Here is a 19,247-nt window from a genome sequence, read left to right as displayed (position 1 = left end):
CCACTTGGGGCAGGATCTCATCCCCGACCTGGAGAGGGCACGCCACCCTTTTCCGACTGAGGACCATGGTCTCAGTTTTGAGGGTGCTGATTCTCATCCCAGCCGCTTCACACTCGGCTGGGAACTGCTCCAGTGAGAGTTGGAGGTCACGGCTTGATGAAGCCAACAGAACCACATCTGCAAAAAGCAGAGATGCAATACTGAGGCCACCAAACCGGACCCCCTTTACGCCTCGGCTGCGCCTTGAAATTCTGTCCATAAAAGTTATGAACAGAATTGGTGACAAATGGCAGCCTTGGCGGAGTCCAACCCTCACCGGGAACGAGTCCGACTTACTGCCAGATATGCGGACGAAGCTCTGACTCCGGTCATACAGGGACCGAACAGCCCGTATCAGGAGGTTCGGTACCCCATACTCCTGAAGCACCCTCCACAGGACTCCCCGAGGGACACGGTCGAACATTCTTATTATTTGCAAATAATGGTTATATTCACAAGGCATCAATGCTGCTTCCTGTTTGGAATGGTGTTTTCTCTTTGTACGTTTACTTCCTCCCACATCTCTAAAATATGCAAGTTAGGTTAGTTGGAGACTAAATTGCCCATACAAGTAGGTCTGAATGTGAGCATGAATGGGTATATTTGTCTATCCTGTATGTGCTTTGCCATTGTCTGGTGACCAGTCCAGGTTGTAGCCTGCCTCTTGGCCAGAGGTTAGCTGGGATAGGCACTAGTTATCCTAATGAGGACAAGCGTTACCCAAAATGTATGGATGGCGTTTCTCAACCATATTTGACATGTTACGCTTTTGATCATGAGCGATTCAATTCCTTCCCCATGCTTTTTAATCTGGCTTTCCTACTCTTGAATGTTACCCATGTTTGCACCATTTTCTTAACACTAGAACTCTCAGAGAGCAGCCATTTTGGATGGGTGTTTTTTTTTTTTTGTTCCTTTTTTTTAAACCTAATATCCTTAATCAACTGTGAATGGTCGCCTTTGTTGTGTAAATGTAGCAATTACTTGCAAGGCAGTGAGGGTGAGCGGAGAAGTGGTGTAGGAGCAGAGGCTAATAAGGGAGAAATAATTCACAATGTTAGTTGCAAGTAAGTCTTAGACTGTAATGTATCTGTATTTACAGTAAATGTGTGCTATGTATATTTAATTCATGCGTATGATACATTTGCTGTGTCGTAAAGATACACCCGGGTGGTAACTGTAAAAGTAAATGCTTTTTTTCCATGTAATGTTGATTAAATTTTCATCACACATATATGAAAGTCATTAATTTATTTCTGGTTTCTGTGGAGTATATTTATCCGCTTGTCTATCCAATGTAACTGCTGCTACTTAAATGTTATCCAATAATGTCAACTGTCTTTTTAGCAGGTGACGACTCTCACAAACTGTGGCTTTGATAGCAATAGTAGCGATAAGATGTCACTCATCTGTGGTGTTAATCCTCTGGCAGTGCTAATGTGGTAAAAAAATCCCAAGCTTGAAGCTAACATGGTACATGTGCTAGTTAAGAAGAATATGCTTGGTAGATAGTGGGATCATGCATGACCGCTGTGTGATCCTCCCTTATTTAGCCACATAACCACACTACATACATTCCAAAAGGTTATAGGTCATGCACACATTTCTTTTGTTTGTACAATCATTAAAAAAAAAATGCACACACTGGTTTAGAACAGGCTAGACACAAATTAGTCAACCATTGGTCGTGCAAGCGCCAAAGAAGGCATTTCTAGTGGAGAATGTTATGTTCTTGTCTAGGTTTGAGGGGAAAGAAGCCTCAGGCACAGTCAGTCCGTAGCATGTAAATGTCACACACACTCCTTGAAGTGCAGGTCAAACATTTGTAAAGTATGGAACAATCCAAAAAGTCCGAGAACCACCAGAGTAAGAGGTCTTGATTTTACTGTTTGTTGGTGCGTTTATTAGCATGTAAAAACTACATAACCAATTTCCATGAAAATTTGTGATGAGGGGAAAAAAAAAACATTTCAATTTGTGCAGACATCCAAATAAAACTAACTGATTTCTCTTTCTGTCATTACAATCACGATGAAACCAAATGGTAGCTACCTATCCTTCTATTCTTAGTGTTGGAAGTAGACTGCTAACTGACAATCAGACAAACGAATAAACACAAAACAATTGTTCATTGATTTTGACTTTTCAAAAATACATACAGTTCATTTATTTATTTATTTTTTGGGGAGGGATGTTTTAGTCACAATTTAATCCCTATGATGATTAAAAACAAAGGAAAATGTTTTCCCCTTGCCCAGACGCGGGTTACAGGGGCCCGCCCTCTGGAGCCAGGCCTGGAGGTGGGGCTTGAAGGCAAGCGCCTGGTGGCCGGGCCTGCACCCAAGGGGTCCGGCCGGGCACAACCCGAAAGGGTAACGTGGGTTCCCCTTCCCATGGTCCGACTACCTGTGGGACGGGTCATAGGGGTCGGGTGCATTGTGAGCTGGGTGGTGACCGAAGGCAGGGACATTGGCAAGCCGATCCCCGGCTACAGAAGCTGGCTCTAGGGACGTGGAATGTCACCTCTCTGGCAGGGAAGGAGCTGGTGTGCGGGGTCGAGAAGTTCTGACTAGATATAGTCGGACTCGCCTCCACACACAGCTTGGGCTCTAGTACCAGTCCTCTCGAGAGGAATCGTTTGGTGCCTCTGAGTAGCCCATTTTGGGGCAAGTCGCCCCAAGTGACCACATTTTACATTGGGGTCACCTGGGGGCTATCCATTTGGGCTACTTCTGCATTTTGGGCGACTCAGGAGGAATGAATTCCTTGGGATTCCTTCCACTCTGGAGTTGCCCATGGTGAGAGGCGCCGAGCAGGTGTGGATATACTTATTGCCCCCCAGCTCGGCGCCTGTACGTCGGGGTTCGCCCCGGCAGACGAGAGGGTAGCCTCCCTCCGCCTTCGGGTGAGGGGGCTGGTCTTGACTGTTACTTGTGCCTATGCACCAAACAGCAATTCAGAGTACCCACCCTTTTTGGAATCTTTGGATGGAGAGCGCTTCCGCTGGGAAGGAGATCACAAATGTTGTGCCGATCAGGGGTTTGATCGTTCTGCTGGGGACTTCAATGCTCACATGGGCAATGACAGTGAGACCTGGAGGGGCATGATTGGGAGGAGCGGCTCACCCAATCAGAACTCGAGCGGTGTTCTGTTATTGGACTTCTGTGCTCACCACAGATTGTCCATAACAAACACACCATGTTCAAGCATAAGGGTGTCCACACGTGCACTTGGCACCAGGACACCCTAGTTCGCAGTTCGATTATCGACTTTGTGGCCGTGTCCTCGGATTTGTGGCTTGGACACTCTGATGAAGAGAGGGGCGGAGCTGTTAACTGATCACTACTTGGTGGGGTTGGACTCTTGGTGGTGATCAGTGGTGCGGGGAGATGCCGGTCCAATGTGGCAGGCCCAAACATATTGTGAGGGTCTGCTGGGAACGTCTGGCAGAATCCCCTGTCAGAAGGAGTTTCAACTCCCACCTCCGGTAGAACTTCACTCACGTCCCGGGGGAGGTGGGGGACATTGAGTCGCAATTGGACCATGTTCAGCGCCTAAATTGCTGAGGCGGCCGACCGGAGCTGTCACCGTAAGGTGGTTGTGCCTGTCGTGGCGGCAATCCCCGAACCCGTTGGTGGATACCAGCGGTGAGGGATGCCGTCAAGCTGAAGGAGTCCTATCGGGCCTTTTTGGCCTGTGGGACTCCTGAGGGAGCTGATGAATACCGGCTGGCCAAGCAGAATGCAGGTTTGGTGGTCGCTGAGGCAAAAATTCTGACGTGGCAGGAGTTAGGTGAGGCCACGGAGAACGATTTCCGAACAGCATAGAGGGGGTCCGGTTTGGTGGCCTCAGTATTGCATCTCTGCTTTTTGCAGATGATGTGGTTCTGTTGGCTTCATCAAGCCGTGATCTCCAACTCTCACTGGAGCAGTTCGCAGCTGAGTGTGAAGCGGCTGGGATGAGAATCAGCACCTCCAAATCTGAGACCATGGTCCTCAGTCGGAAAAGGGTGGAGTGCCCTCTCCGGTTCGGGGATGAGATCCTACCCCAAGTGGAGGAATTCAAGTAGCTTGGGGTCCTGTTCACAAGTGAGGGAAGAATGGAACGGGAGATCGACAGGCGTATCGGTGCAGCGTCTGGAGTGATGCAGATATTGTATCGGTCTGTTGTGGTGAAGAAGGAGCTAAGCCGAAGGGCGAAGCTCTCGATTTACCGGTCGATCTACCTTCCTACCCTCACCTATGCTCCCGAGCTGTGGGTCATGACCGAAAGAACAAGATCCTGGATACAAGCGGCCGAAATGAGCCTGCTCCGCACGGTATCCGGACTCTCCCTTTAGAAAGGGTGAGAAGCTCGATCATCCTTGAGGGGCTCAGAATAGAGCCGCTGCTCCTCCATATTGAGAGGAGCCAGATGAAACCTCATCCCGGGCATATGATTAGTAATGCCTCCCGGACACCTCCCTGGTGAGGTGTTCTGGGCACGTCCCACCGGGTGGAGACCTCAAGGACACGCTGGAGAGACTACGTCTCTCGGCTGGCCTGGGATCGCCTCGGGATCCCCCTGGAAGAGCTGGATGAAGTGGGCTGGGGAGAAGGAAGTCTGCGCTTCCCTGCTGAGGCTTCTGCCCCCGCCACCCAACCTCTGATAAGCGGCGGATAATTTATGAATGAATGAATCCCTTGCTCTAGAATCAATTAAGGTCTAGCCCCATTGTCTTATGTCATTCTCTGTGAAACAGGAAGTGATCTATTCGTATATGGACAGACAAACAATCCCAAGCACAGCAACCCATTAGTTTCTCCTCTTTAGAGACATTTCCTCTTTGACATTTGAGTGGCCTGCTCAGAAAAGGACAGACAGACTAAAGCACTGCTGTGCATTGTCTTCATCCTCTGTAAACCAGCAAGTGGTCTTGTCCACATTCACATGAGCAAATAATTCACTTTTGTTCAGGATTTTTAATTATTTTTTCTGCCATTTGAGTCATGATGAAACCTTTTACCCCACTTCAAAAGTAAATAATAATGTGGTAATGGTATCATCCCATTGTCCTATATATCACGTTCCATGAACCAGAATGTGACTTCTTAACAAAAATCAAGCACACATATGGCACAAGTAATATTTTGTCACTTTTGTTAACAATTCCAACCCGAGCAGGGCTGCATTCTGGTGTGCGCCATTCTACTTTTATTTTATTCAACAACTGCATAAAACTTAAAATTGTTCAGCTGAATGCTGAAAGACTTCTCCTTGATGGGTTACTTCAATGATTACATGATTTATAGATGGACTGAACAGCATTGTAATACAACAGTGTGACTCATTCAAGCGATGCTTTTATGTAGCTCAAACAAAGTCCCTTCTACAGTTAGACACCATGAATTGTAGGAGACATATTTCAGCATTGTCCTGCATAGTTGGGCATGGATTAACCCATTTATCTTCTGTCTTAATCAAATGGGTATTAAACGATGCCAAACATTATTAACGGGTATGATGAATCACTCGTGTAGTTATACTGCTCTTTCCAAAGGGCGTACACAATAGCTGTGTTCATGCTGCATACTATTTTAACATCATGTGCCTTTTACTATATTCATTATTCATACTTAGGGTGTTATTATTCTATTGTATGGCGTGCAAAATGGAATCATTAGTGCTGAATATGAGAATGTGAAAAATGGAAATATTGGTGGAAAAATAATGTTGAATATGGAATGTAGGAACTCCAAACAATCCAGACTATTGGCAGATAATGGTAATTTTCCCGAGAGGTAATTAAGGATTTGCATAATTTGATAGTGTCTGCATGAATGATGCATGGATGATTGATTCATCTATACATACATTCTAATAACGCCCTTATCTCTGCTCTCCAAGGAGGGACGTTTGTGCAATATGCAGCCCGAGGTAGCATCTTCTATCACTGTAGAGCAGGAGGTGATGTCAAGAAGTGCCCCGTGTCATTAACACACGGACACAACACGGTCAGAAAAGAACTGCGGTGCTTTAAGTAGCGGAGGAAGTGAAGCACTGCCCGCTACTAACTGATTGACGATGGTCCTTTTATCTTGAAAGGCTCCGTCTTTGAGACAGACCAGGCAATATGATATGACAGCTCATGTTTCCCTTTCTCTATCAGGAAGAATTCCTGTGCGCGTGTGTGTGTGTGTGTGTGTGTGTGTGTGTGTGTGTGCGCGCGCGTCATCCTGCCTCTATGCTGGTGTCAATACAAGTTTTATTCGTTCCTTTGCGTGCTCGTTTTACCAGAAAACAAGCATATAGTCAGTCAGCTTTTAAGTGACAGGTACAAAGTTGATGCTTGTGTTACTACAGAAGCTCAGTTAACAGCAACACATTTTCCTCAGCATCCCCCTTGTGCTAGTAACTTTAGAGTACCTGCACTGAGCACAGCCACAGAACAGAATGTGCCTGGCTTTTTTTCCTCCCCTTTTTTATTATTCTTCAAGGGGATTCTGTGCACACAACATCAGGGTGTTTTTGTATGGGTGTAAAATGTTTTGCTTTCATTGGAACAGCATCTGTAAACTCAGAAACTCCCAGGCTCCCCATATAACATCATGGGCTCTATTTCTGTGGACTGCACAACTGCGTCAGAGTGCAAAACTGGCCTACCCTGATTTTCATGCAAGTGCAAGGTTCGCTGTGCACGTTTGACAATTTGGCAACCTGGTCTGCATACGACACCCAACGAGGGTGCGTCCTTTAACATGTGCCTGGCAGAATGGCAATTTGGTGGCAGAAAGTCAATCTAAACCTGAGACCACCTCTAAATCTTGGCGCAGGTGTTCCACCTCGATTTTGGTGAATTTGATTGGAGCACATGCAGACAGTTGTGGTGGATGTCTGACTTATTCCATTCATTAATTGGTGAACAACGAGCATCAAATCCCTGATCGGTAACAATATTTGTGATCTCCTAAACATCGTCCGCCCGTGGATGTCTGCTTGCAGTTCCATATAAATCTACTTTGCATGCTTCAATAATTTGATGAGAATTACTGTAAGTTGGTGATGTGGAATCGTCCATCCATCCATCCATTTTCTATACTGCCCATCCTCTTTAGGGTGATTTGGAGCCTGTCCAAGCTGACTAAGGGTGAGAGGCAGGAAACACCATGGACAGGCTACCAGCCATAGACAGGGCAATTTTGTGGAATTAATTGTTCATTAATGGCGTCTTGAAACAAATGAGGTAAAATGGAAGAAGAGCAACATGACATCAGCTGAGTGAATTTCCTACAGGCAGCATTATTCCGCTCAATACAACACTGCTCTCAAAACAGGAGTTCACAACATTCAGAAACATTATCATCCAATCCCATTATTTTCTTTTAAAACAAGTAATCAATTAATTTAATCATTGAAGAATTAGCTGTTGCCCTTAGACCAGTGGTTCTTAACCTTTTTGGAGGTACGCCACTTTCATCTAGAGTTCACGGAACGCTTCCTAATTTGAAAAATAAAATATGGTTTATTTCAAATTCAAAACGGATATATATTTTGTCTGTGTAGATTCTCAGTCATCCAGGTCATGCACAAAATGAACCACACATCAGTTGCACACAAAATTATTGTGTTAAAGGAACCAAACCTACAAAATTTGAATTTCACACCAAAAAAAAAAAAGAAACAAATAAAAAATTCAATTCAATGAAAATTTTCTGTAAGTGTACGTGAATTTTGCTGTTGCCATGCCCCTTGGTAAGTGCCACTCATGTCAGAAGAACGGACTTTGTTGTGAACAAAATCTGTTCCTTTTCTTTCCTTTCTACAATCCTCGAAAAGGGTTCATTGGTAAGAGTAAAATTTTTTGGGGCTCTTTTTTTATTATTATTGGATGCGCTGTGTGGCGCCACAGCAATGCTACTCAACTCACATGTATTGTTGAAATTTTGTTAAATAATGATGATTAAAAAAGAACAAAGCATTTCAACTCGAGACGCAGCGCCGCAATGGTAAACGGCCACCTTGACGCAGTGTTGCGTTATGAATGGCATGAGCACGGCATTCAAAATGCGGTGGAAAAAGGCTCTTACGGTTACGTGCACGCACGCACACGCTGTGTGTGTCGAGTCCTCCGTTGAATCCCAGCGACTGGATCACCGAACCCCTGCGTTCGATCGATCCCGAGTTAAGAACCACTCGCTACCTTGGATGTTTAAAAGACAAAATCCCCGTTCACATGAAAATGCTGTACATGTACTATAATATAATGCCACACGAGTAATTGCCAAGGAAAGACTACACACACGCGAACCCAACTGCAAGTCTTTGCCAAAATGATACAAAGTCCTGTTTGCGTTTAAAATGTGAGTTATGTCAGTGGTAGAAAGTGGAATGTCTCTTCACGCTGTCTGGAATTCGAACAAAATCTTCAGACAAAACTTCCAGCGTTCACACATCCGTCATAAGCAAGCCATAAGAAAATGTATATCACGTTCGATCTCAGCGAAGCAAACCTCAAAGGATGAACTGAAGTTTGGCTTTGTGTGGCTTTTGGTGACACTTATTCCTAAAAAAGGCCTGCTTCAAAAAGGAGAGAAAATTGCAAACCCGAAGCTATGTGAAGGGAAACACACATTGAAAACAGTGTCACCATATGGGTTGTTCTTGTTTTTTTTTTTGACATTTTTATCACGTGGTTAACTGTGGTTTCGTTTGACATTTATGACAATTGAGCTTTGACACGACTCATCTTTGCATGACGTCTGTCATAAATTGTGTTCCCTTTTCCGATGAACAGTGATTGACTTATTTTCTACACTTGTGACCTTTAAGAATGTTAAAATGTTACTGAAAAAATGTTGTACATAATAAAGGTTTCAATTATTTTTTTAAGACAATCTAAATTGGCGAATCCACTGTACTTAAAAAGACTTATTTTTGTCCTTATATCACATATGACTGTCTTTTACACTTATGTATGTTACATAGAAAATAAGTGTCACTTACCTGTGGTGATATAGTTATAATGTAGTATAGATGTAGTTATAATATTTGACAATTGGATAAACATAGCAGCTATTGAATGTAAATATCAAATCTATTACAAGTTAAATGCTTATCATTGTGTTTGACTTTCCGTTTCATTTAAAAAGCTCAGCAGAACGGTTTCATTCCAAAAGTCATTGCCTGATTGCTCTGTACAATTAACATAACACTCTCTGGGCTACTAGCTTCCAAAATAATCTAAAACTGTATTTGTATTAAAGTACTCAAATATAGTGGAAACATCATTCTGCTGTGTTTTGCGACTGTTATTCTTGCTTCCAATACACAAATACGTTGAGCCTAAAGATCACACATTACACAGTTTGTATGCATATTAAATACAGTAACTGCACAGTTGAAGAGCCAAATAATAATATATATTTTTTTTTTTTTTAAACTGGAGGCAGTTTACTGACAATTCAGCCTTTCCCAATTGACCCCAAGAAAACCTCCTCTTCGACGGCCTTTCATTTGTGCACACACATGCGCACACTTTTCTTCACAGCCGTCTTCCTCCATTCAGGTTTGCCTAAATTTAGGTCAGCGTTCTCTCAAACACTCCTGAAAGATTGATAAGTGCAGTCTTGGTGGTTAGGGTGAATTTTAAATGGGTAATTTGAGATTTCCAGATGCTACGTTTAAAATACTCGTAGGCCAGAGGCGGCTTGTTAGCCCCTGTCTGATTCTGCTGTAATAAATTCTAAAATGTTGGAATATAATATTTGCCTTATTCATTTCAAGTGAGATTCTGTAAAGTCTGTGTGGTTTTTTTTTTTTTGGTCAGGAGACATAGCAAGGCATTTTCCACATTTTGCAATTGGTAACTGTATTGAATTAGTTAGTTAGAGATTAATTTATGAACTTTTGACAGTTTTTTTAAAATTATTATTATTATTTTGCAGGGGAGAAATTGCACTGTAATCTTAGCAAAATTGAGTGGTGTGTTATGTACTTTCAAGTATTGGATTATTTTTGATTGATTTAATCTACAGTGGGCGGCACGGTGGGCGACTGGTTAGCACATCTGCCTCACGGTTCTGAGGACCGGGGATCAAATCCTGGCCCCGCCTGTGTGGAGTTTGCATGTTCTCCCCTTGCTTGCGTGGGAGGTTGTCAGATTGGAGAGCACATAAAGGGTTTTCATTTGAATTCTGTGACCTCTGGACTTTATCACCAGCCAGTTAAGGTGGTGGTTGTGGTATTGAGGCTTGAGTTGATAAATGGGAGGTCTGTTCTGACACAACTGATGCTCTTCTTCATGAGGGTGTAACCATTTGGCGAGGTATTGTAATTGGCTTGCTAAATAATAATGTCTGAAGTTGGGTGCGTCCAATCCCCCTCTGAGTTTATTTTTCTAAAGGGCGGACAGACACATTTTATTCTTCTTATTCTTAGAATAGAAATTGTTTAGGACCCTTTTGGCGTGGATTTGAATGGGATCATGGAAAATAGGTACTGTAGTAAAGTTTTGATTTTAACGATAGCTATTCATCTCATAAGTGAGATGGGGAGTGTTATGTGATTCATATTGAGACTTAACTTTGACAACAATTGACAATGTCAGTGAGTTTTGCCAATTGCTATATGTAACAAAATTTCTGCTTCTCAATTTTTATTTTTATTTATTCATTTTTGACAGCTTGGCATCTGTGAGTTGACATTGCAATTTCAAAGGTGTATTTGTCCCTACATTTTTGGTAAAATTCCAATTCGCATGGCCCCGTGGTCTTTGACTATAGATTCTATTGCGAATGACAACTAATATTAACTTCACATAAACCAATTTATCAAATGGTAATTTATTAGACGTACATGATTTTAAAAAGTGCCACATTCAAGCACCCACTCACACGTGGAGTGACTTGACAGTACATTCTCCAGAGCATCACTAAGTCATTTTCAGTTTTCAGTCATTCTGGCTTTTTGAGTTTTCAAAGGCTGTGAATCTGGCGGGCCCACATCATACCGCTCAACACACAGCATATTAACACAACCCCATTTCACAGCCTCCATAATCCTCTCCACAGTAACAAATCTCTCAAAGGTTGACAGCATACCAGAGCTGCTGCCATTTTTCCTCTCTCTACTCACTCTCTTTTTCTTACACTCGCACACACAAACTCACATTTATATTTCTCGCAAATATAGCAATTCTGTCCCTCCACACCTCATCCCCCCCCCCCCCAAGCCCCTTTCTCTCTCACTCTGTATTTCTTCTTTCCCTCTCTCACTCATATTTTCCCTGACATTAACAGCCACAGCCCATCTGGAAATTCATCACACAGAGGAAAGCTGAGGGAATGAAATCCATGGCTGTGATTTATGAGTTATTGTGATCTCGACGTTCTACGGGATGTATCGGAGATGTGGGGGTCACATCCGTGTTAATTAAAATTTGGTGGCGGATTAAAAGCAGTCAATGGTGCCCTCTGATCCACTGTTTCAGAAAGAAAGTGTAATTACAAAAGGATAATGGCCGTTAGGTGGGGGGGGGGGGCTTGCTACCGTGGTTACCCCAGTGTTACAAATGATCACACGGTCACACACGGCTCGGGTTTCTCACCATGCATTGGCCTTTGTATCGTTCTCTTAATAGTGAACGTCTCCTTTATTGTCTGATAAGGTGTGGGCAGTTGATTTTCACTCCCATTATATTAAATATCAATGCTTCTATAAAACTATTATGCCATACAAACCAATCAAGTTTTCTTTCTGGGGTTATATTTATTTATATGGACTTTCACTAAGGAGTTTAGCGTTTGAGGTTGCCAGTAAACATCTAAAAAAATCTTGCAATGTTCTGGATTCGCATTCTTTGGACACATGGAACATGTAAACTCAAAAGCATGGAAAGCAACTAATGGCTCCTGATCCAAAGCATTCCACATCGTGTGTCTAACATGGTGGGGGTAGTGTTATGACATGGGCGTATCTGGCAACTAATTTAACAGGATCGCTGATTTTTATTGATGTGACTGCTGACAGAAGCAACAAGATGACTTGTGAGGTGTATAGGGCTATACTCTCAGATGGATTTGCAGATTGTCTTTACTGAACTGTAAAGCTATTTACATCGATCCAAAACAAAAAGAAAGACATTTGTGGAAAACACGACACAAAACTATGGTAAACCGAGGATAGGGGCAATCATATGTACAGCCCGACAGATATGTATTTTTTGGAGGCCGATCCCAATATTTGTCAGAATAAAGTTCAGATAACCGATTCATCGGCCGAATAATTTTAAAAATATATATTATGAATAGCTGCTTACAAATAGACAGGGTGATTAGGGATAGAGATGGAAATGTGTTGACTGGTTCCAGTAGTGTGCTGGACAGATGGGAAAAAAATACTTTGAGGAGTTGATGAATGAGGAAAATGAGAGGGAAGGAAGAGTAGAAGAGGCAAGTGTGGTGGACCAGGAAGTGACCATGATTAGTTAGAAAGGCATTAAAGAAGATGAAGCATGGAAAGGCAGTTGGTCCTGATGAGTAGTGAGGCCAGCCATGATGTACGGATTAGAGACAGTGGCACTGAAGAGACAACAGGAAGCAGAGTTGGAGGTGGCGGAAATGAAGATGTTGAGGTTCGCTCTCGGAGTGACCAGGTTGGATAAAATTAGAAATGAGGTCATCAAAGGGACAGCCAAGGTTTGATGTTTTGGAGACAAAGTTAGAGATAGCAAACTTCGATGGTTTGGACACATCCAGAGGAGAGAGAGTGAGTATATTGGTAGAAAGATGATGAGGATGGAGCTGCCAGGCAAGAGAGCAAGAGGAAGACCAAAGAGAAGGTTGATGGATGTCGTGAGGGAAGACATGAGGGCAGTTGGTGTTCGAGAGGAGGATGCGGGAGATAGGCTTCCATGGAAAAGGATGACGCGCTGTGGCGTCCCTTAACGGGACAAAGCCGAAAGGAAACGAAGATAATAATAATTGTCCTTTTCGTATTTAACTTTACAAAAGAGAGAAAATGGCAGAAATTGTCAGATTATTATTATTATTTTTTAAATATCTTATCTTTGTCTTATGTTGTAATGTGATGTGTTTTATAAAAAAATATATATATATATTAAAATCGGCTTGGCCCAAATCATATGGATGGAGTGAAGTGGACCAGTTCTGCTATGAAATGTGAAAGTTAAAGGAAATATTGTCATATTCCTCATATGGTTGTTTTTATAATGCTGAATTCAACGCAGTTGCTCCATCAGTTGTGCAGTGTAATTTACTACTTCAGCCTGTTAAAGATAAATCATGACACGACCGCATGTTTCGAAGCAATCAAAGCTAGTCCAACCTGCATGAAGGCGACAATGGAACCAAGAATCCATTCAGATGCTGATTGTTTGGATATTGAACAATTCTTCCAATAGTGAGTCATGAAAATTGTCAATATCTTGAAACCATTAGTAATTGTTCAGGTTTCAGTTTAACCACTGCTTAACACTAAAATAGGTTATTAACTATAATAACTTTAACTGAAGTGACTAACCAATAATGTCAAGGTGACTCACATTTCTCATTTTTAAAGTTCTTACCGTGGGAAGAATAGGTATGTGAACCCTTTGGAATTTCTCAAATTCTTGCACAAATTAGTCATCAAAATGAGGTCTAATCTCATCTAAATCACACCAAAACAAACATACGTAAAAGCAGGGATAATAGTATTTGTATAATGTCCAACCATTTAAGTCTGTGGCAAACAACTCACACAGCGGCCTTGATAAGGTTAGCATTTCGCAACATGAGAAGTGTAGTGGTTATTCCAGCAGTATTTTAGATGCCATGGCAATAACAGAGACACCATTGTCCTTATTTGAAGCCAACATAACAACCAAAAGATATTTTCTTTCTATTTGTCATGTACTTCACAGCTGTTTGTGTGTGTGTGTGATTGTGAGAGAGACTGATTTGCGTGTGTTTTGTGTGGAGGTTGAGGTGAGCAGGGTGGCGTAGGTTCTTATTAGAAAATCGCTCATCCGTGCCTCTAATTAAGATGCATAGCATCCCCCTGAACGTCAGTGCCGCTAATTATCAAACAATGTAGTCCTCACCAGATATAAGAACTGGCAGCCTCTGTAGTCATGTTCCTAACCTATTACTGCTACAATTACCAAGCGTCTGTCATTCTCCTTGTTAGGCATGTTTTTTTTTCCTTCTTCATTTACCAATGCCTGTCTTTATTTATTTTCTCCCTCCCACCTTTGCATTTGTTCTTTTTTTTCTCTCTAGGCTATGGCTTTGTTGATTTTGACAGCCCAGCTGCAGCACAGAAAGCCGTGTCGTCTCTCAAAGCCACCGGGGTGCAGGCGCAAATGGCCAAGGTAGGCAGTCTTTCCGCTTCCTTGTGTTACCAGTGGCATTGTGTCACATACAGTACGCCCACTTTCTTCTACTTGTTGAAAAAAAACATGCACTTAACGCACACTGATATATACCACAGAGTGTAACTGTCTATGACACTTATAATGGAAAATATTTCACATTGAATTTATGCACAATGGGTTCAATTTTGATTTAAGAGTTAAATGTGCTTGCGTCTTTATTAGCGATCACTGTCTATGACAGCGTGAACCCCGGTGCTTGCATATTTATGTGTGTGTCTCGTTAAACGTGTATTATTAGATTGAAGGAGCTTGGATTGCCCAAGGTTGATGGGAGCTATTTGGTGATGCTTTTACATGGAGGGAAAACAGTGGCAGAGAGTTAATGTTTTTATTTGAGTTCCATTGTTTCTCATGAGCTGGTGCGTCATTTTGAACCATGACTCTGTATTGTGCAGAGGAACCACTAAAATCAAATGCATCTGAAGTAAAAAAAATTAGGAATGCAATCAAAAATGTAGTGAAAAATATGCTTCTCGAGACATGCATAACATCACATGAGTCTCAAAGATGAAACAACCCTCACACGACCTCCAATTGTTGAATCTCAGTGTATTTTGCTTTTTCTTTGGCTTTTTTTGCAACCTTTATATTTAAAAGAATAACCAACCTCTTAAAGATAAAGAAGAAAATGAGAACCTTTTATGTGAAGTAAGCAGACTTGTCTTTTTTTTCCAGTGGTTAACTTTACTCCCCTCCTTGAGCCATCACCTTGTCGTGGTGGAGGGGTTTGAGTGTCCCAGTGATCCTAGGAGCTAAGTTGTCGGGGGCTTTATGTCCCTGGCAGGGTCACCCATGACAAACAGGTCCTGGGTGAGGGACCAGACAAAGCACGGCTCAAAGACCCCTAATGATGACGACAAACAATGGACTTCGTTTTCCCTTGCCCGGATGTGGTTCACTGGGGCCCCCCACTGGAGCCAGGCCTGGTGGTGGGGCTCGAAGGCGAGCGCCTGGTGGCCGGGCCTGCACACATGGGCTCACCACCTGTGGGAGGGGTCATAGGGGGTCAGGTGCAGTGTGAGCTGGGCGGTGGCCGAAGATGGGGGACCTTGGCGATCCGATCCCCGGCTTCAGAAGCTGGCTCAAGGGACGTGGAAAGTCCCCTCTCTGGCAGGGAAGGAGCCCAAGCTGGTGTGTGAGGTCAAGAAGTTCTGACTAGAGATAGTCGGACTCGCCTCCACGCACAGCTTGGGCTCTGGTACCATTCCTCTCGAGAGGGGTTGGACTCTCTTCCACTCTGGAGTTGCCCACGGTGAGAGGCGCCGAGCAGGTGTGGGTATACTCATTGCCCCCCCCCCCCCGGCTTGGCGCCTGTACATTGAGGTTCACCCCGGTGGACGAGAGGGTAGCTTCCCTCCGCTTTCGAGTGGGGGGGGACGGGCCCTGACTGTTGTTTGTGTCTATGCACCAAACAGCAGTTCAGAGTACCCAGCCTTTTTGGAGTCCTTGGAGCGGGTGCTAGAGCGCGCTCCCGCTGGACCCGTTCTGCTGGGAGACTTCAATGCTCACGTGGGCAATGACAGTGAGACCTAGAAGGGCATGATTGGGAGGAACGGCCCCCCCGATCAGAACCCGAGCGGTGTTCTGTTATTGGACGTCTGTGCTCGTCACGGATTGTCCATAACGAACACCATGTTGAAGCAGAAGGGTCTCCACACGTGCACTTGGCACCAGGACACCCTAGGTCGCAGTTCGATGATCGACTTTGTGGTCGTGTCATCGGACTTGCGGCCGCATGTCTTGGACACTCTGGTGAAGAGAGGGGCGGAGCTGTCAACTGATCACCGCCTGGTGGAGAGTGTGGGTTCTCTGAGACGGGCTCTCCTATCTTTGGGTTTGAGGTCACCGAGGTAGTTAAAAAGCTCCTCGGTGGCAGAGCCCCGGGGTGGATGAGATTCGCCCGGAGTTCGTAAAGGCTCTGGATGTTGTGGGGCTGTCCTGGTTGACACGCCTCTGCAACATTGCGTGGACTTTGGGGACAGTGCCTCTGGATTGGCAGACTGGGGTGGTGGTCCCCCTTTTTAAGGAGGGTGTTTTCCAACTACAGGGGGATCACACTCCAAAGCCTCCCTGGTAAGGTCTATTCAGGGGTGCTGGAGAGGAGGGTCCGTCGGGAAGTCGAATCTCAGATTCAGGAGGAGCAGTGTGGTTTTCGTCTTGGCCGTGGAACAGTGGACCAGCCCTACACCCACGGCATGGTCCTCGAAGGTGCATGGGAGTTTGCCCAACCAGTCTACATGCGTTTTGTGGACTTGGAGAAGGCGTTCGACCGTGTCCCTTGGGGAGTCCTGTGGAGGGTGCTTTGGGAGTATGGGGTATCGAACCCCCTGATACTGGCTGTACGACCGGAGTCAGAGTTTTGTCCGCATATCCGGCAGTAAGTCGGACTCGTTCCCGGTGAGGGTTGGACTCCGCCAAGGTTGCCCTTTGTCACCGATTCTGTTAATAACTTTTATGGACATAATTTCTAGGCGCAGCCGAGGCGTAGAGGGAGTCCGGTTTGGTTGCCTCAGTATTGCATCTCTGCTTTTTGCAGATGTGGTTCTGTTGGCTTCATCAAGCCGTGACCTCCAACCCTCACTGGAGCTGTTCGCAGCAGAGTGTGAAGCGGCTGGGATGAGAATCAGCACCCCCAAATCTGAGACCATGGTCCTCAGTCGGAAAAAGGTGGTAGGCCTTCTCCAGGTCGGGGATGAGATCCTGCCCCAAGTGGAGGAGTTCAACTATCTTGGGGTCTTGTTCACGAGTGAGGGAAGAATGGAACGGGAGATCGACAGGCAGATCGGTGCAGCATCTGCAGTGATGCAGACTTTGTATCGGTCCGTTGTGGTAAAGAAGGAGCTAAGGCGAAGCTCTCAATTTACCGATTGATCTACATTCCTTCCCTCACCTATGATCACGAGCTGTGGGTTGTGACCGAAAGAATGAGATCCCGGATACAAGCGGCCAAAATTAGTTTCCTCCGCAGGGTGTCCGGGCTCTTCCTTAGAGATAGGGTGAGAAGCTCGGTCATCCGGGAGGATCTCAGAGTAGAGCCGCTGCTCCTTCACATCGAGAGGAGCCAGATGAGGTGGCTGGGGCATCTGATTCGGATGCCTCCCTGGTGAGGTGTTCCGGGCACGTCCCAACGGGAAGAGACCCCGGGGACGACCCAGGACACGCTGGAGAGACTACGTCCTTCGGCTGGCCTGGGAAGGCCTCGGGATCCCCCTGGAAGAGCTGGATGAAGTGGCTGGGGAGAGGGCAGTCTGGGCGTCGCTGCTAAAGCTACTGCCCCCACGACCCGACCCGGATAAGTGGTAGAAAATGGATGGATTGCTAACTTTACTATCCCACTTGTATGACAAGTACGGCAGATTAGTTTTGACTGAATGTTTAAGTGTTGTTATATCTTAATACTAACAGTGGTGAACTTATTTACTTGCATTTGCATTTCATGGTGGCTACACCTCAGCTGGGATTTAAGATGGATTGGATTGCTTCTTTGGGAATCTATCTTTTTTTAAAAAATCTGAAAAACATGTAGTTCAATCTCTGAGGTTGCACTGTGTTTTAAATATTCCAATTTGACTCGTTACAAACCTCTGTCAAGTCTCATAAGGGCTCATAGTATTCCAAAATTTGTATCATCAAAAAGTTCATGTACTTCGCCTTTTAAGACTGAATGAAAAATCAGCGTAGGCATACGCTCAGCGGCACCACCTCTCATCTTTGATAGAGGAATCTGCACAAGCTAAATCAAGCTATTTTTGTGGCTGAGAGTCTCCATGTCGGTCACACTAAAGCAATGAATATGGTGATGGCTATTCGTGATTTTTCTCACTCGAGATGCTGTGTATTTTATCTGATCCTGAAATCCTCACCCGCCTCCTTATGGAAGCCAAAGAACCGCTGATGAGATGGAGAATGGCGACGGCGCCACTGCAGATGACAGACTTGATGATAACGATGAGGGTGGCAATTATTTTGATCAAATGGGATGAGATCTGACAGCAGGAGATGATATTCTCTGTGGTGCTCAGGTGTGCCATTTCTCAAATGCACCATTTGGCTCTTCCCTCTTCCTACCAGTGTCCTTCTTCCAATATTTATAAGAGGCCATCCTCACAGAATACAGATATGTCTTGCTCTTTGCCCGTCTCATTTTAACACCATACTTTGCATTACTCCCCTTTTATTGGTCAATATTTTCAGGGTAGAGGTCCTTTTCCCCAACACGACAGTGCTGACCATTTTAAGAATGTTTGCATGTGTGTTCACACAAATACTCCGGCGAGTGTTCTGTGCTACAGCACTCTGCTTTTATCACACTTGCGAGAGACATTAAAGAGTAGTTTGCCTTTATAGACTCCCTCTGCATCTCTCTTAAGCCTCTACCAGCTATCACTGCCATCATTCGTCATCTCTTCAACCCCACCTCCTCTTCTACACCAACCCACCTTTTTTTTTTTTTACATATATATGTCTCCTGGAAACACAAACTCATTTGCATTCACATCCATCATGCATTCAGCTGTCAAATATTACTTAATTACAATTTATTTATATCAACAATTAACAATAGGCCGCCTTTGAGCTGGCCTAGCCGCCCTTTGTTCGGTGGTGACTGACTCACCTGCCCTTGTTGAGGACAGAAGAAAATTGTTTAGAATGCCCCGTTTCCACTGCACTGTACCTTTTCATGTCCACTCCCTATTAACCCATTGGCAAAACCAGCCAGAACAGGTACTATTTACAGTAAGTGCAGAGCCAATACATACTAATGATGTAAATCACTGCTGAAGGTGCTTATTGT

General features: G+C 44.3%; 1 protein-coding gene across 4 annotated transcripts in view; it reads left to right on the top strand.

Moving 5' to 3' along the window:
* rbms3 (RNA binding motif, single stranded interacting protein) overlaps positions 1-19,247 on the top strand; it is a 308,492-nt gene that overhangs the window by 104,863 nt on the left and 184,382 nt on the right. For all 4 annotated transcript variants that reach the window (XR_009767246.1, XM_061664510.1, XM_061664511.1 and 1 more), the window contains exon 4: positions 14,298-14,389. Coding sequence is in view for 3 of the 4 variants with exons in the window: in XM_061664510.1 (XP_061520494.1) it covers positions 14,298-14,389 (92 nt within the window). In the remaining variant the exon portion in view is untranslated. The remainder of the gene's footprint in view (positions 1-14,297; positions 14,390-19,247) is intronic.

The sequence above is a fragment of the Phycodurus eques genome, chromosome 20 (assembly GCF_024500275.1).
Source record: "Phycodurus eques isolate BA_2022a chromosome 20, UOR_Pequ_1.1, whole genome shotgun sequence".
NCBI lineage: Eukaryota > Metazoa > Chordata > Actinopteri > Syngnathiformes > Syngnathidae > Phycodurus > Phycodurus eques.
This window is presented reverse-complemented; position numbering and strand designations above follow the sequence as displayed.